Below are 24,728 nucleotides of genomic sequence, written 5' to 3' on the forward strand. Positions count from 1 at the left end.
ATTTTTACTTGGATTTGCTTGTGCCTTTATGTTCTACAATGTCACAGATTAATGCGTTTCACAAGATAAATGAAATCTCCCGTTTCTTAACAATAAGAATTGCGTTTCGTTACACTACTTCACTCTTATGTTGTCAGTTCTAGATGATATGTAACCTTAATTTTCTGATCTTGATCTGTTTCCCTGCTGGTTTTCATTATTACCTAATTTGACTTATATTCAAAACCACACTGCCCAGCTGGCCGCTCCAGACTGACGTTGTAGCCTTTTCTTGGGAACATGGCTGACATCTAGCTATTAAAGATCTACGCATGCGGCTGGGAATAATTCCCTCTTTTTATATACATTGCTATTTTCCATCATCAACTTACCCATTTTCATACACTAACAGGGCATGTATATGTGCAAAACATAAGGCAAAGAGTCAGGCTTTTTCTTAGGTTTTGTGCATACCTGTTCTTAAATACCTCACTGGTCACATATCCCTTGAATCTATTTCAGTCTGTAAAAATACACGTAGAAGCATGAAAGCTCTGTTTTATTACATGTAAATCCTCTGAACACAAAGATTTAATAGAGGTTTTCACAACATAAGCAATAAAATTGCAGGGTAATTGTAATATTAAATTTTTAAATATGAACATTCCCCTTAATTTTCAAATGTAGTTTTCTTTTATTATCTGCAAAATAAAGCAAAGGCTACCAACATGGGTTTGAAGTTCTGCCCTAAAAACCTTACCTTTAAAAATATATATTCGTGGTGTCATCCCATCACATAAAATTTCAAATAGTTTCAGCTCAAACTATATATACACATAGTGATTGTTCCATATACAAACCTGCTGTAGCTTGTGCAAGATAGGTTTAATATTTGAAACAATAATAAAAATAAAACCAAGCACCTTCAGAAGAATTTGTAAAAATTAACAAAATATCCAGTTTTATTTAGCTTTCAGCTCAATGGTTTTAAAATTAAGCAAAGCTTCATACAGAATGAACATTTTTTTCCTTAGCCAGATGAAAAAGGTTGTATTGCTTGGTCCAGTCAACTACATTGGGTTTAAACATACCAAAGCAACTGCACTGAAAAAAGTCTGCAAGATTCTGGAAGCATCCAAGACTGAAAAGGAAAGAAATATCCATTAATAAAACCTAACAAAAGAAGATTGCAAGCATCAAAAATACACATTCACCATGAGGGAAACCTTGGTACTAATTTCTCTATTGAGCTAAATACTGCAAGAGAAGCCAGACAGGGGCCAGCTCATACCTTAATTCTCTTTCTGAACCTACAGAACAGACACAGAGGCTGATGAACAAATTAAAGGACAACACCCCCTCAGCCCCAGAATAGTGTCTACTGATTAACATTATGGACTGATTTTGACACATCTTTCTGCTATGTACACAGCCATGCAGCAAGAACCCCAGTAGCTCTTACTCTGGCTGTTTATTTCCTAGGACAAAGGAAGTTCTCAGCAAGGAAAATGAGGTCCATTTCCTCCTCTTAACACAATTCATGACAGGCATGACTAGCATGTCCATAGACCACCACTTTTTTGCATTTATGAAGCAGTGAGACAAATCACTGCTGAAAAGATACGTGCTTAAAATACACTATTGATTAATACTCACTTGTATGGAGTTCTCCTGAGTGAAACAGGATGCTTAGAAGATTTTCTCTGTATCAGGAGGCTCCTTCTTTCATGCGAGGTCAATCCCAAGAATGCAATCTTACAAAAAGGAAAATGTAAGTAATGGTTAAAATGTGAACATCACAAATTAAAATTCCGGTGATAACAAAAGATACTGTTGAGAAGGGAGGGAGGGGAAGAGGTTGGCCATACCTAACAAATAAGTAACTACGACTGAGAAGTATGTTTTAAATGTCACTTGGACTAAAACAGAACGCAGCAAGCTGTAACATTAACGCTTCCACTGAGAAGGCAAGCTTAATTGGGATGACTGTGAAGATGGTACTTTTACACATGTGTGTAGAAATATAAGATCTATAGCAGTTAAGCACTTATCTCCTCAGACTTTGTCTATATACTACCACACAATTTGGTAGAAAAAATTCCCCTGAAAAAGACAAAGTAGCTCAGCAGTATGTTACAGACTTAACAATAACTTCCATTTTCTTGATTCCATGTCTTCTTTCACCAAGTTCTGCAATGAAATTTAGTGGGGGTTTCTGCATTTTTGTTTACCTATTTTTTTTTCCATTTTCTTATTTATCAACATAAATCTTATAAGCCCTTAAAAATGGCTGCAAGGGTCCTTTGCTGAATGACACGCTAAGTATCATAAAGCAGTACATTTACAAATGACAGTGTACAAAACACAGTAGTTAACTGTAAATATCCTACCTAGATTCTTTTTTTTTTTTTCCAGCATGATATCTCAGTGTCTTGGACATTACAGAAATCTAGCAGTACACATTTAAAATTGTGGATTATTGTTTTTGGTTTTTTTTTAAACAAGATGTAAAACAAGACTTTAGCTCAGTATGCTCAACACATATTCAAATGACACATCTTTCCTAAAAGCTGCTAAACAAGCTGTTTCCTAGATGTTTTAAGACAGCTCTTCTCAGTCCTGTTTGCATAGCCAAGCTCTCTCTGAGAAAAACATAAACAAGAAATGTGACAGTCCTCATCAGGATAAAATCCAGGTCATATATTTTTATTATAGCAATGGGGTTTAATACAGACTAATGACACATTGCTGAGCTCTGCCATAGAATTTTCAATTCAGGACTAATTGTGCTGTTGAGCTTTTTTGCCATTTTTGGGGCAGTAATACCAGTTCTATTAGTCAAATAAGTTTCTTGCCTTAAATACATCTTTTTATAGGTCTGGAATTTTTGACAAGTGGTAAACTGAGAACTCAGCTATAGGAATGATTTGCAGACTGTGATCCTACTTTTAATACGGGAATGCCGAGTGCACAAGTACCCGTGAAACTTAAAGGACTGCCCTGAGATTTAAGAAAAGCACCTAGCTGTGACATTAATTAGTCAAGGAAAGCAGGCACAAAGTTTTTATTGGAGCAAATCATCTAAGGAAAAGTTTTAATATGATGACTCTTAAATTAAGAGAGGAGCATAAACCAAAGCAAAATAATACCTGATAAAGCTGAACAGTTAGCCACAATGAAGCCCATACAGTATGAAAACAGGCTACTGCGAAGATGTAGGAAACCCACGGAGAGCAAGATATTATCTGTGTGAAGTACGCCCATGCTCCATCTTGATGGTAACTTGTTGCACAATGGCTTGACCAATCTGACAAGATGCATAATCAGTTAATTATGTGTTTAATATAGGCCATTTAAGAACTGAACAAAGATTATTTGCATAGAATGCATATTACATAGCAATATGCTCTAGAAATACCACGTTTAATGTATCACGTTCCCACTTAAAAGCACCCACATAGCTGCGTGACTGCTTGCTATTCTGGCTGCATGATCTTTACATTATGCGTTCATAATCCACAGTAGGAACATTCAAGGCACTAACTACGTACTTTTTTTCTTTTTTCTTTTCTTTTTTTTTTTTTTTTTTTTGAAGTTAACTAGCAATACTGAAATAAGTCATCATCTCTCATTGTCAAGACTTCTGAAATTTTGCTTCATGCTTATTTGTAATTTTAGGACAAGAATTTATCAATTATCTTAAACACAACCATCAACAAAAGAAGACATTATGGTGACAATGCCAAGAAAGCAGTATTTTACCACTATTAAATAAACGTAAACTGGAATGTCCAACTTCAGTAGATTTCTTAAGAGATACTTAAAGCCTACCACACGTCTTTAATCTATAAAAAACCCAAACAACTAAAAGCAGAGCAACTTTTTTTTGCCTCTATGTCAGTAGAACAATAAAGAGGTTTTCCTCCCATGTTCCTTCACACACAGGAAACTGAGAAAATAACATGCTTTTTGCATATGTTAAGACCACCACTGAAACACAGGAAAGCAACTCATGTTCACAGGAGTGTCCTGTGTCCTCCACTGCCATCGCTGGCTCACTTCACTCTATGTTGAATATTGACTCATTTCAATATAATGTGAAGTAATGTAAAATAAAATGAACCCCCTCTACTTTTTAGTTAAAAGATTAGTGCTATGTTAATTCATCGTAAGGAACTACATAATAAGGGCTCTCCTCCATCCTCCAAGAAATTTCTTAATTTTCCAAAGTAACAGCTTGGATTTATTAATGAGATACACAGTTCTCCTCTTTTCAAAGTTATCACTACATTAAAAACAAACAAAAAAAAGCTTTTCAAAGTGTTCAATACAGATACTTCCAAATAGTAAAATCAATAAAGCCTTTTCAATAATGTATTTACAAACTTATTTTCTACTGCAGTAAAGAATATCCAGACTACAACCTGCAACCTGACCTTCCTCCCCATGGCTTCCTTATTTCATCTCTAATAAAAAAAAGCTTTCTGATACCGTATTTTCCAATGGACATCTCACCAGAGCTGTATCTTGGTTTCTACTCAACACAAACATAATCACATATTTGACCAAAGACTCGGTTACAATATATTTTCATTTAAAGACAGAATTACAACATAACATCATTGCTGAAATATGGTATCATTTTCACCAGTGTAATTACACTTGCTGGAAATGAAATGCTGAAAAATAAAGATCATACACACATGTGCTTGAAAGCTAAATTAAAATAAATTCATGGATACATACACAGAAGAGTTCCATAAAGCAGCCAGACACCGGTCATAGTTAGGAAAGACAGGAACAATAGGTAGTAACAATGGTTCCCAATGCCTGTATTTAAGGCAAGGAAAAAAGAAGTTTGACATTTTAAAATCCAGCAGTACTTGCATTTCCCCTTTAGTTAATAGGAATAAAAAGAATCAAACCCACTTCTTATTATTACCTCCGCTATCCTCAAGACAGTTTGACAAGGCTGATCTCTTTCTCAGCTTTCTCCTGTAAGCCATCCCAATTTATATAATAGAATTAGTTCTGATAAAGTCAACCAGGATTTGTCTCTTCAGAGCACGCCTTCAGCTGGTTTAGCTATACAAGGACTAATTATGCAACCACAGCTCTCCCCATGCACAGTACAATTGTCTCACATGACTGAAAAATCTAAGCTATTCAATTTGTTTGACCTTTGTGTGCTTCAGAATTGCAAACATACACAAAAAAACCCCAGACTTCTGTCAGAGAAACTGTTACATGAAGATACACAATCATTTTTCTTTAAATGACAACCAGTATTGCTTAAAGCTTTGAAACAATGCATCAGAAGGATGTCTCACCACCTTGTAAACAGCAAACACTATAAAAACATTTCCAAGTATTTAACACTACAAAAAAGCTATTGGCCAAAGAATATGCTAAAAATATATTGCTACAGATATAAAGCTCTAACCTTTCTATCTTGAGCATCACCAGTAATGAGACAGAAAGGGAGAAGGAGGGAGTTTCTCAAAGGACACAGGAACATAAAAAAATGCCCTACGGGGTTATCTCAGTGGTCCAGCTGCTCCACTTCACGGTCTCTAACAGCGACAATAGGCAACATTAGTTCAGGAGGACAAAAAAGCCTGGCCACTTTCTAGAGTTCGTTCTCTTCATCCACAGCTACTGCATTAAAATGTCAAAGTATGCATACTTGTCTAGTTCTTCCAGTATCTGCTTTTGGACACATTGTCCAAAAGCTTGTCTAATCCCTTTCTGAACCTTCTGATACTGCCTGTATCTGCAAACCCTTACAGCAGCAAGTTCTAAAATTTCACTACCTGCCACGTAAAGACATTTTTTCTTTACCAATTTTAAATCCAACTGCTATTCTCACTGAGACTCCCCTAGTTCTAGTATGATGTACTTGGTGAATAACAGTTCTGCATTCACTTTAGCGACCACTTTCATTGCCTTTTGTTTGTTTGTTTGTTTTTAAAGTCTCCATCATATCCCCCGTTCCTTCTTCGCTCAAAATAAAAAGTCCCAGAGTTTTTGGTCTCTACTCTTAGGGTGACCGCTTCATCTCTAACCACTTTAGTTGCCTTTGTCTCTGCCATCTAATTTCTCTCTGCCACCTACCAGTAACACCTTCAGTTATCAACTGTGTATTCTTCTATCAGATGTGCTCTCTCTCTAAGGAGATAAATGTTACTTTGGCAACTTTTAAAATATGTGGTATTTTCAGATTTGATAAACACTCTTACCTATGCACTGTCCAATCCACACAGAATGGTGATCGTATTTGGCTACACATGAATCACAAGCGAGACAATGCATAGATCTCAAAGGCTTCCTTACCTAGTTGAGGATGAAGGAAAAGAACAGTCATAGCAAAAGCATCTATTTTGCTGAAAGTTTAGCCCATCTCACGGGCACCATCATACTTTGTACAATTACTATATAACAGACCTCACAACACAGAACATAGATGAAAACTATCCATCCTAATTTTACAAAATAGAGAGATGGAAATAATTAGTATTTTATTAAGACTAGAGTCCAAGAATCTCAAAGCATCTCTTTTGTCACTCTAAAAGAAAGAAAGAAATTTAAGTAATATAGGACAAACCACACATGTAACACTTGCATGCCAAGCAAAGAGGAAGAAGTTTTTTACAGCAATATTGAGTAAAAAGCCAGGTTCAAAAAGAAAAAAAACCCCAAAGCCTCACTTACAAGACACGATGTGCAAAATGTTCTGAAGTCCAAGCAACCTGCTTCTGCAAGAGCTACAATGTTCTGAAAGACAAAGTAATTTGTGCTTGCATTTGGATCACATTTTCAGGGGGATCTATGAAGATTTTTAGATTAGGCCTTTTGCAGTTCATAAGCATTTTGAATGCTAAGCATTAATAGGAATAAGTACTTGCTATTTAAAAAGGTCCATGAAAAACATAGAACAGCAAAGACTAATACAACTTCATTCATGCAGGATTATTCAGAAAAGTATCTCTATGTTGCCAAAATTAATAAATAATGTGAATGAAATATCCTTTAAAAAAAATGAGATCATATTAAGATACATGGTACCTCTGATATAGTCAGTCAGACTTCAGAGAGATGAAGAGAGCTGCTATATTTACTGTTCTTTTAGAAGTACTAGATACACAACGGTTACTAGTTCTGTGGTAACAAGTTAAAACTGCAGTTTATTCTCCCTGGCAATCTGAAGAAATACAAGCTCATGGAAAGTAATGAGATCACAAACAAAATGCTTTCCTTAATCCACAGGTTGGGGATTAAGGAAATACTAAATTATCTACTGATTGGTTGGCCATGATTTCTTTTCACCATTCTAAAATAGAGCAAGGAAATAGCACGATGTGCTTAAGCACAAAAATCAAACTATTATAAGCATCTTCAAAGCATCTGACAAAATTTAAGTCATTTCTAGCCTTCCGTATGTCTTATGAGCATGGAAAATTGTAGGAAAGCACTGCGAATCTCTCTTTCTAACCTTAAACAGCTGGAGTTAAAACCATACAAAATTTATATTTAAGTGAAGTTCTATGTGCATTTATATCACAAACATCAGTGGGTCTGTACAATGTTTGTCCAAAGCCCACATTTCAATGAGAAGATGGAGGCAAGGAAATTCTGGCAGGATAATGAAGATAAGTAAACAATCAGTAGAGGAGAAAACATCTACAATCTATGTTGTTCAATGACAGTGCTAAAAACTATTAAAAGAATGAAGAGTATTTCATTGCTTTCAAGTTTAACGAAGCTGAACATGATGACAAACACATCAACCAAAAGTACGTATGTGTCACACCAGGTTAGCCCTTCCATTTGTTTTTACAAAATCACCTACCTCTTTTCTTTCTTTTTCTGAAGTCTTAACATATCCAGGATCAGTTCTCCAAGTTTTATAGAAATAATAAAGAAGACCCACCATGCTGAACACGACAGCGATTTCAAGAATTGTACTGGTTACACGTAATATTCAGGTTAAGGAATATATTCTTATACCACTATATATAGTTATTTGCTGCAAGTTCTCTAAAAGACAAATTCTTATTATACATGAGAGAGGATATACAGTCATTAGGAACATAACTTTTATGCTATGGACTAAAAAAAACCTCCAAGTCAGATGAAAGGGGGAGAAAAACATGTCAAAATTACCTACCTCCATACAGCAACAGAGGAATGTGGAATGGGCCAAGTTTTATACCATTTAAATTCAAGCATTGAACTGGAGAGCTCGGATTCCTAAAAAACAGGCCATGATGCCATCAAGGAGCAGTCAGAGAGCCCAAACCTGGATTCCATCTCCAGTGATCATTCAGTCACTATATAAACTGCAGCGTGCGTAACTCTTAAAAAAATCACGTACTGCAACCTCAAGGTTGTTTTGTCTTACAAACTAAAACCACTGCAAAGTAGCTCTAATCAAAATCAAGATACTGAATTATGAACTATTGGCACTGTCTATTAACCAGTCTTATAGCTGTGTTTGTTACAATGCAATTGCAAGGTGCACCTATAATAGAATCATAGAATGGTTTGGGTTTGGAAGGGACCTGAAAGATCATCCAGTTCCAACCCCCCTGCCATGGGCAGGGACACCTGCCACCAGACCAGGTCGCTCCAAGCCCCATCCAACCTGCCCTTGAACACTGCCAGGGATGGGGCATCCACAAACCCTCTGGGCAACCTGTTCCAGGGCCTCACCACCCTCACAGTGAAGAGCTTCTTCCTTACATCTAATCTAAATCTACCCTCTCTCAGTTTAAAGCCATTACCCCTTGTCCTATCACTACAGGCCCTTGGAAAAAGAAGTCCCTCTCCGGCTTTCTTGTCGGCCCCGTTAGGTACTGGAAGGCTGCTGTAAGGTCTCCCTGGAGCCTTCTCTTCTCCAGGTTGAACAACCCAACTCTCTCAGCCTGTCTTCACAGAGGAGGTGCTCCAGCCCTCTGATCATCTTCACAGCCCTCCTCTGGACTCGCACCAACAGGTCCACGTCCTTCTTACGTTGGGGGCCCCAGAGCTGGACGCAGTACTGCAGACTGGATGCAAAACTGCACCGGAGCGGAGCAGAGGGGGAGAATCCCCTCCCTCGACCTGCTGGTCACGCCGCTTTTGATGCGGCCCAGGATACGGTTGGCTTTCTGGGCTGCAAACGCACATTACCGGGTCATGTTGAGCTTCTCGCCAGCCAACGCTCCCAAGTCCTTCTCCTCAGGGCTGCTCTCAGTCCACTCCTCGCCCAGCCTGTATTGGTGCTTGGGATTGCCCCGATCCACGTGCAGGACCGTGCATTAACACTGATGTAAGTCAAAATGATTTCTTGTGGATTTGTCTATTTGCATTTCTATTGTTTTTTGGAGCTGAGAGTAGTCCTTAATTAGAGTGGCTGGATTTTCATTCAGACGTAATATAGGAAGCTAAAATACTGAACACTTTCACAACACTCAGATCTGTGACCAGTTCCAGAAGGAAAAGGTATTAATGAGAAAAAGGGTTACGTAGTGAAACAAAACTACTCGCCCATCTCACCAAGCTATGGTTAGACCTTCAAGAATACTGCAACGCTCACTATCTTCAGCAAAGCGTCTGACTCAAAACGCTATTTTTGGAATTTTTTGTCTTTTAATTTAGATGACACCAGGAAAACCTTAAAACTTCACAATGCAACACTGAATAACATGATTTTCATTTAGACAAGCATATGCATGTATCCCCAGCGGGAATATACTTGATCAGTTCATCGAAGTTAATCCTGATAATTCTATTAAGGACATCTTAATTGGGAACAGTACAAAAGAAAATGCCACTTAAAGGATGAAGTAATTAAAAATTAATTAAAATTGTGTAGCAATATATTATTGCTGGTTTAGTAGAAAATTATTTACAGTTCTAAGTATCTCCCTAAAGGCCTTTTCACAAAACTTAATCAATAAATAAATAGATGCCCCCGTGTAACTAAAGAGTAGGGCACTGAAAAGCAAGCGTAAACTACTAAAACATTTTTGTACTCATCAGTGCAAAGCCTCTTCAAAGAAAATAAATGAAAGGTAGACGTTAATGCCCTGTACCTGAGGATGCAGCATAACCTGTGAATAAAGATAGACAGAAGACTGGAAGTTCTGTTTTGGAGGGACATAAAGAAATGTGTTCCCTGGTTTTTGTGGGGGTGGGAGGGTTTTGTTGTTGTTTTTAAAAGCAGAAGCATGAATACCACTAACTGTCAAATCCTTGTCATTTCAGAAAGAAGAGATGCTTTGAAAATTATTAATGCATTTGTTATCTAGTTATACTACATGCCAAAATACATTACTGTATGAGAGTCTCAGTGAGGAAGATTAGAGTCACACGGAGATGATAACAGGGACAATTAGGTTTATAACAAAGACGTTTTCATTTTGATATTCCAGTAGCATAAGAAGTAGCGCAGAATTGTACACAAATATCTGCTAAAGATAAAAGAAGGTACAGATGTTTAGTCCGTATATAGCTTTAAATTAAACTCAACGTTATTTCACCCCTGCCCAATGAACGTATACCGATCTACCAGACATTAACAGTCACCTGGAATTACCTGGGACTGCTTGTTGCTATTTTCATGACCAGGCTTAGATTTATTAGGAACTGTAAGGAGAGTACTACTGCATTTCTTGAGTACAAAGGATATCAGGCAGGAACCAGAAAAAACAGGTCACAGACATCCAAAAAACTGAACTTAGCAGAAATGCTGTGGGAAGATACCTTAGATTCTTGAGCCCCACACATTGCCTGAAAGAATATTCAAAAGTATTTTTAAAAAATTTATTTAAAATGTAACTCCACAGAGTATAAACTATCTGTTCTGTTATTTTAAAAACTTCACACACAGAGTATACTTCAAGTCTCTCTTAAAGCAATCAAGAATTGTCACTCAAAAACATTCTTTAGCCAGATGCATAGGGGGTTAACAATACAAAAATAAAACCGAAGAGTGCTCTGTTCCAGCCTAATATTATACATCAGAAAAGCTATAGCACTGGGTGAAAAGTGTGATCTCTGTTTGCACACTGATAACATTGCTGTTTCAAGGAACACTGACTGTCGCAGTTAACTGTTGAAAACAGCATAAAACCTGCAAAACAGCTTAGGATAACACTGGGAGGTCTGGGGAGCAGGGAAAGGAATGGTTCATTAAAATTCATTCTGTGTCACACATACAGAAGGAAAAGTTGAGATAACGCACATTTCTGAGCATTGTGCATAGGTATCTCAGTGTCTACCAGCTGCAGACCTTCAATAACACTCTCTATCATTAAAATTAGCTAACAGACTGCTTAAACACTTTAGTGTTTTTTCAAATCTTTCAGTGATGAGAAACTGTTATTTTGCACACCTGAAGACATTCAATTTCTATGGTCATTCTAAAAAGTACATACACTGAAATCCTTCACACACTCTGCAACCACTTCTCAAGAGGTTTTTTTTTGCCATGCGAAACTTAACTCTGAAAACAACACTGCATTAGATACCTTATATGGCATCTATAACAAATAAATACACGTACAGAGAGAAAATGCCACAAACCTTACAAACAGAGCCATTCCAAATAGCAGGAAGAGAAGCAGACCTCCTTTCAGAAGCCACGAATCAGAACTTAAGTTCATTACGTATCCTATGGCCCACATCAACGTCAAGGAAGACGCCAACAGCAGGAAGAGCTATTAAAATTATTATTGTTAAAATATGACAAAGTATTCAAGCAGGACATACTTCAAAAGTATTCAGTTAATGTAATAACAAATGCTGAAAGACTCAAGGTGATAAGACAAACTGACAGATCAATACACCGAAGTGGGGTGGGGGGACACAACACAAAAACCACCACCCAAACCACTGCTACGTGCTTTTAAAGAATTTTATTTTTGTGCACCCAATTTCAGAAACCTTAGAAGATCCTCTTGGTAGAAAATAGGTAAACTGCTTATTATTCTAAACATGGAATGCTGTAGCTTTATTTCCATTAGCTATTACTCAGGAAGTTACCTCATATTTCTCTACTATTTTCAGTAGCCTGTTATTTCTTCTGCTTCTCATTCTTTCCTCCTCTTTTACCATATAAACCATGAAGCGATTCAGACTTTGATAAGCAAGGTCAAGCGGTGTCTCTCCCTTTAACAACAGAAATATTTATGTGTTAAGTGCATAAAAAAATAAACGTTTTACTTATTAACAGAAGCAAGAAATAAATACAGCTAAACCAAGAATAACTTGGCAGTTACTCCCTGCCTTCCCCCTCCCCCATTTTTTTTTTTTAAGGCAAGGGTAAGCTAAATTGAGAGTTTTAACGTGCTTAATCCAGTGCTTTGTAGTTCTAAAAACTGATACTTTCAACCAGATTGCATCCATTTGAGTTATCTGTTGGACTGTCTTCAATAACCTGAAAGCTAAACTGTCTGCTAGAATATTACATGCTTACTGAAAGGGAAGGTTTCTTGTTTATGTTAACTTTTTAAAACCAAACAGCAATATGTCACACATACAAATAAAAAAAAAAGCAGTAGATGGAAAAGCTGCACAGCTTAATATGCAAACCCTGAATAAGTACACTGTACAAACATATCTATATAGTCATAGGAATCGACAGTTTCAACATTTATACTTCTATCAGTTTTTACAAATATTAGGACGAAGACTTTCATGTGTGACTAGCGCTTTCAAACATACAAGCAGGCATTGTCAAACACTGGTTTTCACAGGATGACACACATATCTTTTTAAAAGCTTTAAGAGTCTCATGGGACACCAAGACACTATTTTTAAAAAAACTGGCCAAAGACATTACTCCTCATAACAATGTTTTGAAATGGAAAACAGATAACTTTAAAAAGAGAGAGGTGTGAGGTAGGGTGGATGGGTAAGGGGTGGAAAGAAGAATCTGCAAAGGACACAATTATGTTCAGAGTGACCAAAAGGCTTGGCTGTTCATTAAATGAAAGTTGCAAAGAATCTCTGCATTCTTACTTCGTGCCACACCACAAGAAAGGTGCTAATTCTTTTTGGGAAAGACTAAGAACACCTGCTCTTAGTCAACCCCTGTTGCAAAGGATACCCACAGTAGAGAGGTCTCAGGTTTTCTTTAAATTCGTTTTACACATTCATGCCACAGGGAATGAAGTATCATGAAAGAAATTGTACCTTGGCATTTTTTATGTCCAGGCTAGCACCAGCTTCCAGCAACAGATCCACTGCACTAGTATTTCCTGATGTTATTGCCCAGTGCAGTGCAGTATTCTTTTGAACATTGTCTACAGCACTGAGAGAGGGGTTAAACTTTAAGAGAAATCTCGTGGGCTCTGGTCTAGATGAAAATAAAGTATAAAAGTTAACAAACAGAAGATAACCTATACTGGAGACGAAGCTTTTGAACACCGTATAAAAACTCCTGTTCCCATCCGTGAAATAACAGCTGATACACAATGCCTTGCCTCAGAACGAGCTTATCAAGGATAGATCCACAGTTATAATTCAGGACCCGCCCCAAGAGTTTTTCTCCAGACTATGTTATCTTACCATTTTAACAAATATGAGGTGTATACACAGATTATATCTTCCTACAACACTGTGTATAAGCTTACATCTCCACATTTTGTTTATTCTAAATGCATTGTACTGCATCCACCTCCATTTATTTTCATTTCTGGGAAAGCACAATAACGCTGCAGCCGGTTCAGCCACAAACCTAAACTTCTTTTAGGAGTTCTTTTGACTTTCTTTGCTATATCGAATCAGCTACTTCCTAACTCCTGATCTCTGAAATACCGCATATTGTAGCACAACTAAAAGGGAAAGAAATGTCTGTTTAACAAAAAATTTCATAAGAAAAAATTCACCTCACTGCTTTGTGGGTACAAAAAAATAGAGTCTTCTTAAGTTATTCACTACTTACCCAACTGCTTTTTGTGCTGATAACATTAAAGGTGTTTGCCCATTGAAGTCTGTTGTGTCTACGTTCTAAATATAAGAAAAAGATAACAAGCAAGTGATTACCAGTGTTTTCAGGAAACAGAGTAAGATGGTCAGATTCGGAGCTATACAACTGGCTTAGCTTCACTAATGGAAAGAAAACGGCAAGAAACCAAATTATACCAGCCAAGGAACCAACGCTCATTTAAGGATATTTTTAAGGGAGAGTCTCCACTAAGAATATTTTTAAGGGAACCATGTTAACCATATTTCTTGTCCCCTTTTGCACAGAAATGCTATAAACAAAATGTACCTTGTAAAGCAATGTTAACCATCCGCCCTGTGTAAAGGGACATACATAACAGAATGTCTGAGTACATAGAATTGGTTTATTAAAACAACAAAAAAAAGGATTGATTGATTGTTTAAATAATTATGTTTTGAGATACACATCTAACTTGTATCACCTAATTTTCTTCCTCCTTCTTCATGATGAAGGTTTCCTTCTTCCCCACCTCCACCCATCGTTACATTAGAGCAGATTTACTTAAACGAAATGTTCAATCACTTGGATTACTTATTAGAAGAGAGGCGGGCTAAAAGCTTCAAGTTGGTGATATATACCATCTATACTGACATTCCAGAAGTCAGTTACTCTACTAGACAGAGCTCTATGAGAACGAAAATAAACTTACCAAATCTTTAAATCTTAATACTCAGTGTTTCAAACAGTCTTGATCATAGAACTGTCATTTTTATTAGCAAATTGTTACACTTGTCATTAATTCTGCTTACTTCAGATGTAAGCTAAGCAGACATCAACTAGAGTGGATACAATGTAAAATTACAGAAAATATAGAAATTTCTAATAAAAAATTCAGACCTAGTCTGATCATCTATTCTGCACGCTTCAATTGATGGACAACTGCACAGATTATCAGTTGCAAAACTGTAATCAAATAGTAAATACTTCATGATGTACATACCTCATATACTGCTTTTTGTTATCAGGTTTAAAAGCCAGTTGTTACTTATGCAGCACCACAAACCTGCATAGTCTTAACAACTCTCTTCAAACACTCTGAATTGTATGTGAAGGTGTAGGGGTAGGGATGACAAAGACAGGGGAGAGTATGAAAAAACCCAACAAATATATATGTGTATATATACATATACACACACACACACACAAAAAAATAATAATCTAAGTTTCTCTGAACTTATGGCACAGGGAAATAGTTGTCAAATACCTGCTTATCATCCAGAAAACAAAACAGTTAATTCTGCAATCTATCATACATACAGGCAACTGTGTTTTCTACTCATAAGTAGAAAACAATACTTGGGACATCAACAACATACCTGGCCTTTTGATATGAGGTAAGCTATAATGGGCATGTGTTGAAACAGCACTGCTAAGTGAATGCTACTGAATCCTTCCCCATCAATAAGACTGGGATCCGCTCCACATTTCAACAATAACATGACCATAGGTAGGTGTCCTTGTCTATAACAATATATGAAATGAAATTAGAGATGACAAGAAAGATGGAAATTTTAATGAAAGCATTGCCTTAATAATTCTCATAGATACCCTGCAAAAAAAAATTTCATTTCAGATTCTTGTGGTTTTATTCAGGAAATGACTTTTTTTTTTTTTTTAAATTAAAAGTTTATCTCAGAAAATTATATTAAATATATACCGTAACAAATCAGCCTAAGGCAAACTGTTAATTTAGAATACAACGGTTATTCTACAGTAATTTCTGCTGTGAGCAGTCTCTCTCAGAAGAAGTATCTAACTTTGTTTGGCAGAAGACTAATATAGCCCAGAAGAAAGCACTGATCTTCCAGTGTGAGGATTTGCACTCAGAGAAGTTATCCCAGAATAATTATTTAAGGTTATGTTTTTTCCAGACAAACAGTGCTTTGTTCTTTTGATCATTTTACTCAAGTCCTGTCCTAGAAGCCAAAGTTGTATGACTTTAAACTTTATCAGGCTGAACAGATGTAGTCTGGAGCAGATGTAGAAAGAGCAGATTCAAAGAGGCATTAAACATACGCAAGCACCAATAGCTACTGTCACCCAGGAAGAGACACTCCGCATTTGTGGCGGCAGCTATAAGGAGCACAAGAAGAAAAGCTAATGCCACTGGGAGATGAAGGCCAAAGACCCCTCTACATGCCCCTGAACAACAAGATGTCTTACACCGGTGCTACTGCTATGTGCTTGTGCTCTACAGTCCAGGACTGGCAGCACTGAGTCTTATAAGAGCACACCAAGGGCTTCTAGTGCAGAAGCTAGAACAACTGAAAGCACATTAGCTAGACAGGCTGAAGTCCGAGGAAAACAGTGACCACAACTTCTTCCAACTTAAACTGTACCATAATAAGCATCGACAGCTAACTTCAATGCCCTTACACAGCCAAGTCTTCTTTGCCCGGTAAGGCAGAACTTACGAGGCAAAGTCTGAACAGTACTGTTTCATCCCTTCGAAGGGAAACTTCGAAATGTGAGTCCCAAGTGACTAAAACACAGATACTCACATAACACAACTTTGTGGCCTGCAAAGTTGCCAGGAACCAGAGAACAGATTTCAGCATTATTATGGACATGCTGTGAAATTCCTTATACCTCAATAAAATAAACACACCACAGAATTTGATGTAAGATGACCACTGCTGTGCTACACAAAATGCTACTATAACTGTTAATACTAACAGATTTACAATTAGCAGTTGCAAGCAGCATACCTAATGGCCCAGTGAAGGGGAGTTGAATTCAAGTCTCCACCTAGCTGATCCACTATTGCACCTTTGGAAATATAATATCTGTGTAACAGCAACACAACAAGATTAAGAACAGACATAATAAAATATTAAAACATTATACTAAGGATAACATAGCTCTAGTAGTAACTAGCTCATAATAAAAAAAAATTCACTAGAAAAGCAAACAGACAACAGTATTTCTGCAGTAAAGGATGCTGTTCCGATGAATTGTTTAAGAAAAAATATAGTAATTAGCAAGGCACTTATAAAATCAGCTTTAATCTTTGTTAAAGAAAATAAACCAAACCCAGGAAAATCTAATGATTTCATGTACTGCATGACTGCACACATAAAGAAACAGTGGCAACTTCACATTTCAGTGACATTTTCATAAAGGTAATTGGGTTAAAATTTGGATTTTATGCTTTTCTTCTCAAGCAGCATGTTCCTCTGTTTTGAAGTATAATAGCAACAAAGTGATTTATAAGTAACAGTGGCAGAATACTTGTGTTACTTTCACAAGGACTCTAGAGCTTACTTAACCAGCTCCTGTCTGTTGTTTATCGCCGCCCAGTGAAGAAGAGTCACATTTTCTTTGTCTGGTTGTCGAACATCATATCCTGCTTCTACCAGTTCTTTGCACCGCTCTACTATTCCATACCTTAAATGAGGAAAAACAAAAAAAATTTATTTACTTATCATTCATTTGTTAAGTTTTGTTAGGAATCCTCCAGTTTAGAGACAGCCACATACTAAAGAAAAAGTAAATCTCAGTTAAGCATCATGCACCAGCTCCTACTTGAGCAAATTCCACATTGCATTTGATGGAAGTCTTGCAAAAAGAGTTGGGCTGAGCCTTGGTGAGTAGAATTTTCTACCTAACAAACCTGGCTGAGATACCATTGTTTATGATAAAAATACTTATAATAGTGCCTTTAAGTGATTTTTCTTCTTTCACTCTGGGGAGAAAACGGAACTGTAAAATTTTGTTTTGCAAAAATATCCAGCCTGGCTCACATTCGAGGACGCTCACATCTGCTTCAACATTTTGCACACACAGAACGTACACTTACTGTGTAGCCTTGACAATATCACAGGTGCTGGGGTCTTCAACAATCGGATATGGTCCTGGTAGCACCGGCAGATCTTTATCCCCGTGGGCACTATGACAGTTGTGCATATGAGGTCGATGAGGTCCATGGCAATGGTTTTTACACTGTTGGTTGACAAAACATCTATCAGCAAACGTTATTTATACACCGTACGCCAAACCTCCCTCTTTACCAGACCCACACGCTACACTTGTCAAGTTGCGTGAATACAAATAAGGAAATTAGTTTACAGCACAGCTAAAACCACCTGACTAGAGCCTAATCCTTTCACTCGGCACAGGGACACGGAAGGACAGAAAGGACGCGGTTAAGGTCCGTCGGGCGAAACTACAAAGGCGTTAAACTCCTTCCCGAGCCGGCTCCCGCCACAACACCCTTGCCCACAGCAATGCCGCTACGCTAGAAACGACAACCTCCGTCCTCGCGTGGGTTTTGAAACGCGAGGGCACTCGCCCGCCCCTAAGCTCCAGAGGGGAGGCCCTAGCGAAGGCACAGCCGGGGAGGACACAGGCCTCCCTTCTCGCTCGAACGCGGCTGCCGCAGCCAGCGGACCCCAGCCCCGCCGGGGCCGCCTGCTTCAGCCCCGTGCCTTGCGGCGGGCTCTCCTCCGGCCACCCCGAGGCAGCCTGAGGGGAGCCGGCCGTCAGCGAGAGACGAGCACCCGGCCCGCCGCCAGCCTCCCCCAGGACCCCCTCACCGCCGACCGACCGCTCCCCGCCTCACGGGGCGCCGGGGCCTCCGCAGCGGCCGGGCGGGGCGGTCCCGGGCTCTTCCCCGAGGGAGGGCCCCTCGCTAACCCCGGTGATGGCCCCGGGCCTTCCCCTCACCGCCGGGCCGCCGCTGCCACCGGCCATCCTCCCCGCCCGCCGCAGCTTCCTGCTCCCGCTTCCTGGTTACCGGCTCCGGGGAACGGCGGCAGCGGCGGCGCTGCGGAGGCGGAGCCGGGGCCGGGGCCGCACGGGCCGGGCCGGAGGCTGGCGCGGAGGAGAGCCTAGGAAAGGCGTCCCTCACCTTCCCCCCGGTGCTGCGGAGCCCCCGCGGCTCCTACGAGGAGCTCCGCGGCTTCTAGTTTTCTTCAGTGCCGTCCCCAACTCCTCCTTCCCCTTTTCACGTGGGAAAAAAAGCCGTTCGGTGCGTGCTTCGCCTTTCACACAGGACCCCCCCCCCCCCCCGGGGTCCAGGACAAGGAGCGGCTCCTCCTCTGTAACCTTCGGGGGGCTGCGCCTCAGGCGGCAGCGGCGAACCGGCTCAGCCGAAAGCGATCCCAGCCCCACAGCTCGCCTACAGACCCTTTCCCAGGGTTTTAGTCTGTCCCACCCGCGCCGCCTGGGACACGGGAGGAGCCGAGAGGACGCTTGGAACCGGTTCAAAGGCTGACAAAGTCGATTTTAAAACACCAGGAGGAGTTTCCCGTCCTTGTCAAGCTTGTAAACGTTTTGACACCTGATAGTGTTGTAAGCGAACTTTACAGTATGAAAGGCTACCAAGGAATTATCCTAACGCTGAGCACATGCCAAAAAAAAAAAAAAAGCAATGCCTCATTTATGACTGCCCACGCAGCGGTTAAAGCAGGGTGGGAGAGGAGGAGCGAGCAGGCTGTATCGTAAGGCACGTACAGCGCGGCAGAGTAAGAGTTATTAAGGCAATCGTAAATCCAAGCTCTAATGCTCAAGGGTTTGATGTTGCAACTGTAATAACATTCATTTGGTGTGTCTTTGTAGCTTTCTGCAACTACTTTTAAGGGGGAAAAAAAGTATTTTCTGTTCGTAGAGTCGTAGCACGACTCTCATTTATCATTAGAGCGATATTTACCATTTCAGTCAAACCCCCCCCCCCCCCCAGCACACAGCAAATGACCAAAATAAGTTGTTACCAGCTATCTTGAAAGAACTGAAAATGCTTGTTGGTTAACATTGTGGGCTGGTGTCAGCTGGAAGCTGCCTTTGCTCCTTCCTCCCTCCTCTTCGTCTTTGACCCATGGAAAAATCTCCTGCTCAATGCAGTATCAACCGATGGAGATCTGAATAGGTTTGGAGGGCTGTGTGCAGGGAATTCTGATCCGGGAAGAGGAATCCTGGCCTGGCACATCACGCATACTTTCAGCTCAGTGTTGCTGCCTTGGAGAAGGGATGACTCTTCATCACATTCTTTGAGAAGTTCATAGTCTGTTAGTAAGTTTGCCGACTACCAAAGTTTCTCTGAGGCGTTCAAGTCTGAAGGAGAAGATGGAAAATTTCAGCAAAAAAATTCAAATGCTTTTTTTTCTTTGTTTGGGTGCAAGAAATAAAAAGAAACTTTTCACCGTCCTACAGGCCTTGGGCTTGTCAGATCTCATGCTGAAAACAGCAACAGTAGCAGGGATTCACAAAAGTCACCAGAATACTGTAAAGTAGAGTGCGCTGGTACCTTACAATAGAGTGGCTATCAAAATGCTTTAGTCATGAAAGCTGCTTTGTTTTTTTTTTATGACTGCTGATAGCGCCTTGTACTTTACATGAACTTCAGCTGAGATTTTCAATTATTTTAAATGTTAGTAAGCTGTTTATGAGGTAGGTAAACATTGCTTAGAGCACTCCTCTTACACAATTCTTTTTTCTTTGCTTTTCCTGATCTTTTTACTGTCTGATCTTCCTGTCTCAGGCTTCATTCTTCTACCCTCCCTCCCCCCTTTTTTTTTCAGTCCCAATCCCCCTTTCATCCTCATTTGTTGTCTGGAAGGAAAGAGAGCGGTACATTGGGATCCACAATAACTGCTGAAAAGAAGACTCAGAAAACCATATTCCAGGACTCTCGACATTCATGAGCATGCTAAATCAGTATGGGATGCTATTCTCCATCAAGCTCTTTTCATCAAGTACTGCAAGCTTATTTCTCCGGCCTGTGCTGTGCTCAGTCTTGTGGATCACACACCTGCACCTGCACTGCTCTAAGTCTCCTTCCACAACCTTGCAAAGGTGCAAGCAGAGCACCTCCTATTCATGCTGTGTATTTAGTGCTGGAATATCCCACATTGTGTAGTTTAGGCCCCCAAGTTGACTGAAGGAACAAAAATAAGTGTTTTTTTCCACTATCAGAGAAAAGTCTTTGTATTTCTAAATTCTTGTTTGTTTTAGGGTGTTAAAAAAAAGGATTTAAAAAATTATCTGCCATGGAACATGTTCACATCACCAAAGAAATAACAACTGTTATTTGTTGTTGTTTAAGTCAGCTGAAGCTGTAAGTGTTACGAATTTTTCTCTTAAAGCTAGTACCTTAAGGAAGCAGTTGCAAATACCGTGGGCATCTGCTGTCCTCCATGGTTACTGAGAAGTGAGCAAATAACAGAAACCTGATGCAAACAAATACAAGAGAGTTCCTTCACAAGAATACTTGGAATGAGTCCAGAAAAAATTAATTCTGAATGTGGCTACTGGAGGCTGCTCACAGTACATTGGGAAAAATTGCTTTATTCCAAATAAACTACAACTTGCTTTCCCAACATTACTGTGGAAGAAAAAACGTGGTTACTGATAGTCTGCAAGTTTGGCCAGCAATCAAGATGTTGCAGAATAAATGCAAAATCAAATTCCAGTTGATGGGTTAATACAGATTTTCCTTCCATATGCAGAACTGCTACACAAATAGATATTAAAGCGGCTCTAGTTGATAAAATATTGAGAGCTTTAACAGGGTTCAGTATCACAAAATGTTTTATAGGATTTTTAATACAGAAATCACATTGGGGAAGCTTAGGAAAAAGACACTCTAAGATACCATAAAAAGATTTGGTAGGCATTTTGCTGCTTGGGTATGTAATGGATCCCCAAAAATGCAGAAATAAAACTGAAGAAGCGTTAGCGTTTTCCAGTTTGAGAGTTTGTTTAACATGCAGAAAGTTAGAATTTGTTAAAACAGAAGTTAGTTTGATAGAGATTTTCTGCATTATCTGAGACTATTTCACAAACCTGAAATCACTTGGTATGGTATTGTATGATAGTATGACAGCTGGTAGCAGTAATTACAGTAGTATGCAGGCAATTTTCAACTTGGTCTTTTTTGATCTTTGTTACCTGTGGATCTCAACTTTTGTATCCTTTTTTAATGTAAAAAAACCCTCCAGCCTTTCCAGAAGTAGTAAAAATTTTAAAGCTTTCCTTCTACTACATCTACAGCTGGCTTTACGAAAGAAGCCATATTTGATATTGCTGAAATCTAGAGGAAAGCTCCTAGCAGAAGGCAAGATTTGGTCCTCAAAGAACAGATGGGCAAATTTGCATTTAAAACTACATACTATCTTTATCGTGTTTGTGGGTTTTGGGACATACAGCGGTTACTGATTTATTATTACTATTTTTTTAATAATCAGCCACTATTATCTCACAGTATCTAGTGACAAACCAAGCTTAGGCAAAAGGCTTTGCTGAACTAGCTGAAGACAATACAATCAAGGCTGAACTGAATAGTTTTTTAAGGTTTTTTTGGCACTTTGCTGTGCTATTAATACTGCACTGTTAACACATCTCATTTATTTATACTTAGTGAGTAAATTTGCTCGAAGTAAGTGTTTGCATGAGCAAGAACAACTTCTACTCGTTCACAATCCTTAAGAGACTAAAAGACATAGATTAAGTGCATTGTCTTCAGAAGTTCTCAAACAATCATACTCCCTCCCAAACAGCCTTTTTCAAGTGACTATGCCTGTGATTAGTGTCATTTCGATTAGATAACCGTAAAGAGATACTTAGCTGTTTAGCAGCTTTCAAATAGCATTTTGCATTCACTTCACTGGATAAATGACAGAGAAGCAAGTATTAAAAAATGCTATTAAATCAGATCAAATTACATGACAATTGCAATTTAAATAGTATAATGCTTTTTTATTATGGCAAATCATCAAATTATGCATTTTACATTTTCCCTTATCGCTTTCAATGCTGTTTTACAAAACAGTATAAGTAATAAGATTTTGCACATAAACGTATCTTTTTCTGAAGAAAAAATCGGAGGGCACAGATAGCTTCTAGAAGTAAACTGAACACTACTTCCTTATTGTATCGCTCAAAAAACCCACAACCAAACCCAAAACCAAACCACCACAAAAACCCCAACCACCAAACCAAACACCCCCCCCCCCCCCCCCAAAACCCAACCCCCAAAACTTTCTCCAGTTCTGCTGTACAAGGAGTTTTTATGGAGCCACAGGAATAACGCCATAGTCCCATAGATCACCCCTAAAATAAGTCCATCAACTGTGTCTGTGAAATTTGAATAAGATGGATTGTATGTATCCTCAGAATGATTCAAATTCCTTTTCTAAATTATTCATGCATAGCCACTCACAGCCAGAGGCGGTACAGAGGCACTGAGGTACGAGACAACAACTGATGTACTCCAGTTTGCAAGTTCTCAGAGGAAAAAGAAGTCCATGAACGTTGGCCCAGGGTTCTGCATTGCCACTCATGAAACTGAACTACCAGCTACGTGGCAACGTACAGACTGCCTGTGCATATTATTCAGAGCCAGATTCCTTTTCAGGGAAAATTTCTAAACTTCATCAAAAACCAGCATGCCATACCCCCAAGAAAAGTACAGTTTGGAGATGCTTATGCATGAAGTTGAAATGCTGGGGGTTTTATTCTCAAAATGTCTAATATGTAACTCCCTTTTCATCTAATGTTAACAAGAGCACCAAACAAAAAAACGGATTTTTATTAAGCTGTTGTCTATAAGGCAGTTAAAAACCAGGACACACTTGGTGGCACTCAACAAGTGAGGAAAAGACACACAAATAATGAAAGCACTGAAGAAAACTAGATGTGTTGAGTACTGGCTTGTGGGTACAGCTTTCCCAGCGTTTCGTGAACAAATCTAAGCACGTATCACAGTGCTGTCTGAGTTTTAACTAATAAAACCATCTTTTCGAAGAACTGACATTTTTATGGTTAGGGAAGTCCTGATCCGATGAGTGTTTTCAGCTAGAAAGCAAGAGAACTCAGTGGGACAAAGCAATTTCTTTCCTATGCTCTCCACAGATAACAAATAAAGACAATGTTGCCTAAAGAGACTCGGATCATCCCAGAACCATCAGGCTGATGTCCACGCAATGCCAAATGGCACAACTCTTCTTTCTTCCTCTTCATTTTTAGATTCTCACAGCTGTATGTTGCATTAGAAGCACGATCCTTCAGGTACTTGACTTCTTTTTTTTTATTTTCAAACACAAAACTGCTGGCATGAGGACAGAACAGTTATCTGAGAATGTAAAAGTTTTATTTCAGAGCAGCCTCACTTCCTTGTGGCTGACCATAATGGATCTTAAAAAAATAAAGAGGAGAAACACTTAGAACATGTGCATAGTCTGCATTTCCTATAGCTGTGGCTTATGTTGAAATGGTAGGACTTCATCTCATCACCACAAGGAGCCACTTCCTTTACCTCACTAACTACAAAAAGCATAAAACCAGTATAGGAGCAATCAGTCAATTCAGCCTCATGCAATTCCACTGAAGTTACACAACAGATGATATTAAACAATAGAAGACACGTAGTTCATTGTTACTGGTCAGAGAAGCTTTGCTAATCCAAAATAAGGAACTGCATAGTATAACCGAGGACAGAATTTATTCTGTCACATCAGTTTGAACTCTAGGGGATAGAAATACATGTATGTTTTGAAATGCCGGACTCAGGCTACCCAGCTCTGCTGGAAGCACTGACACAGCTGAACAACTAGAAGAACAGAGCTATGCTAAACAGAAGCAACTCTGGGAGGAGGAAAAAAAAAAGAAAAAAAAAATTTACTGGTCTTGTCTTAAAACATAGGCGAAATCACTGCAATAAAACAGCAAGCCAAGTACCATCTTCATGGCATGTATGATACAACCCAGAAGACAGAGTTTTAACCAGGAATTGTAGAACAACAATGTACTGCTCCTGGTA

At 39.0% G+C, this 24,728-nt stretch overlaps 1 protein-coding gene across 4 annotated transcripts; it reads right to left on the reverse strand.

Moving 5' to 3' along the window:
• Position 1: 1 nt before the first annotated feature.
• ZDHHC13 (zinc finger DHHC-type palmitoyltransferase 13) lies at positions 2 to 18,988 on the reverse strand. Of its 4 annotated transcripts, none has more exons than XM_030039097.2 (17): positions 18,822 to 18,988; positions 17,772 to 17,914; positions 17,237 to 17,359; positions 16,681 to 16,758; positions 15,289 to 15,433; positions 13,910 to 13,974; positions 13,159 to 13,321; positions 12,007 to 12,132; positions 11,548 to 11,681; positions 10,652 to 10,752; positions 7,829 to 7,953; positions 6,691 to 6,753; positions 6,219 to 6,312; positions 4,726 to 4,809; positions 3,129 to 3,286; positions 1,636 to 1,733; positions 2 to 1,120 (listed from the first exon to the last, which is right to left on the reverse strand). In XM_030039097.2, exons 2-17 carry the CDS (start codon positions 17,876 to 17,878, stop codon positions 985 to 987), a joined length of 1,800 nt encoding a protein of 599 aa, XP_029894957.1. In that variant the 5' UTR covers positions 17,879 to 17,914; positions 18,822 to 18,988; the 3' UTR covers positions 2 to 984. The 4 variants fall into 4 exon arrangements, with proteins under 4 accessions (XP_029894957.1, XP_029894956.1, XP_040984964.1 ...); XM_030039096.2 differs by lacking the exon at positions 18,822 to 18,988 and adding an exon at positions 18,638 to 18,751; XM_041129030.1 differs by lacking the exon at positions 18,822 to 18,988 and adding an exon at positions 18,608 to 18,679.
• Positions 18,989 to 24,728: the final 5,740 nt, after the last annotated feature.

Source organism: Aquila chrysaetos, chromosome 16, assembly GCF_900496995.4.
Source record: "Aquila chrysaetos chrysaetos chromosome 16, bAquChr1.4, whole genome shotgun sequence".
NCBI lineage: Eukaryota > Metazoa > Chordata > Aves > Accipitriformes > Accipitridae > Aquila > Aquila chrysaetos.

Coding starts and splice junctions, on each gene's coding strand:
- ZDHHC13 (XM_041129030.1), bottom strand. CDS start 18,664: ATGGCCGGTGGCAGCGGCGGCCCGGCGGTGAGGGGAAGGCCCGGGGCC. Junction 7,954..10,651: donor TTTTTTCTGGTTCCTGCCTG/ATATCCTTTGTA, acceptor CCTGAATATTAC/GTGTAACCAGTACAATTCTT. Junction 6,754..7,828: donor CAGAAAAAGAAAGAAAAGAG/GTAGGTGATTTT, acceptor TTTGTCTTTCAG/AACATTGTAGCTCTTGCAGA.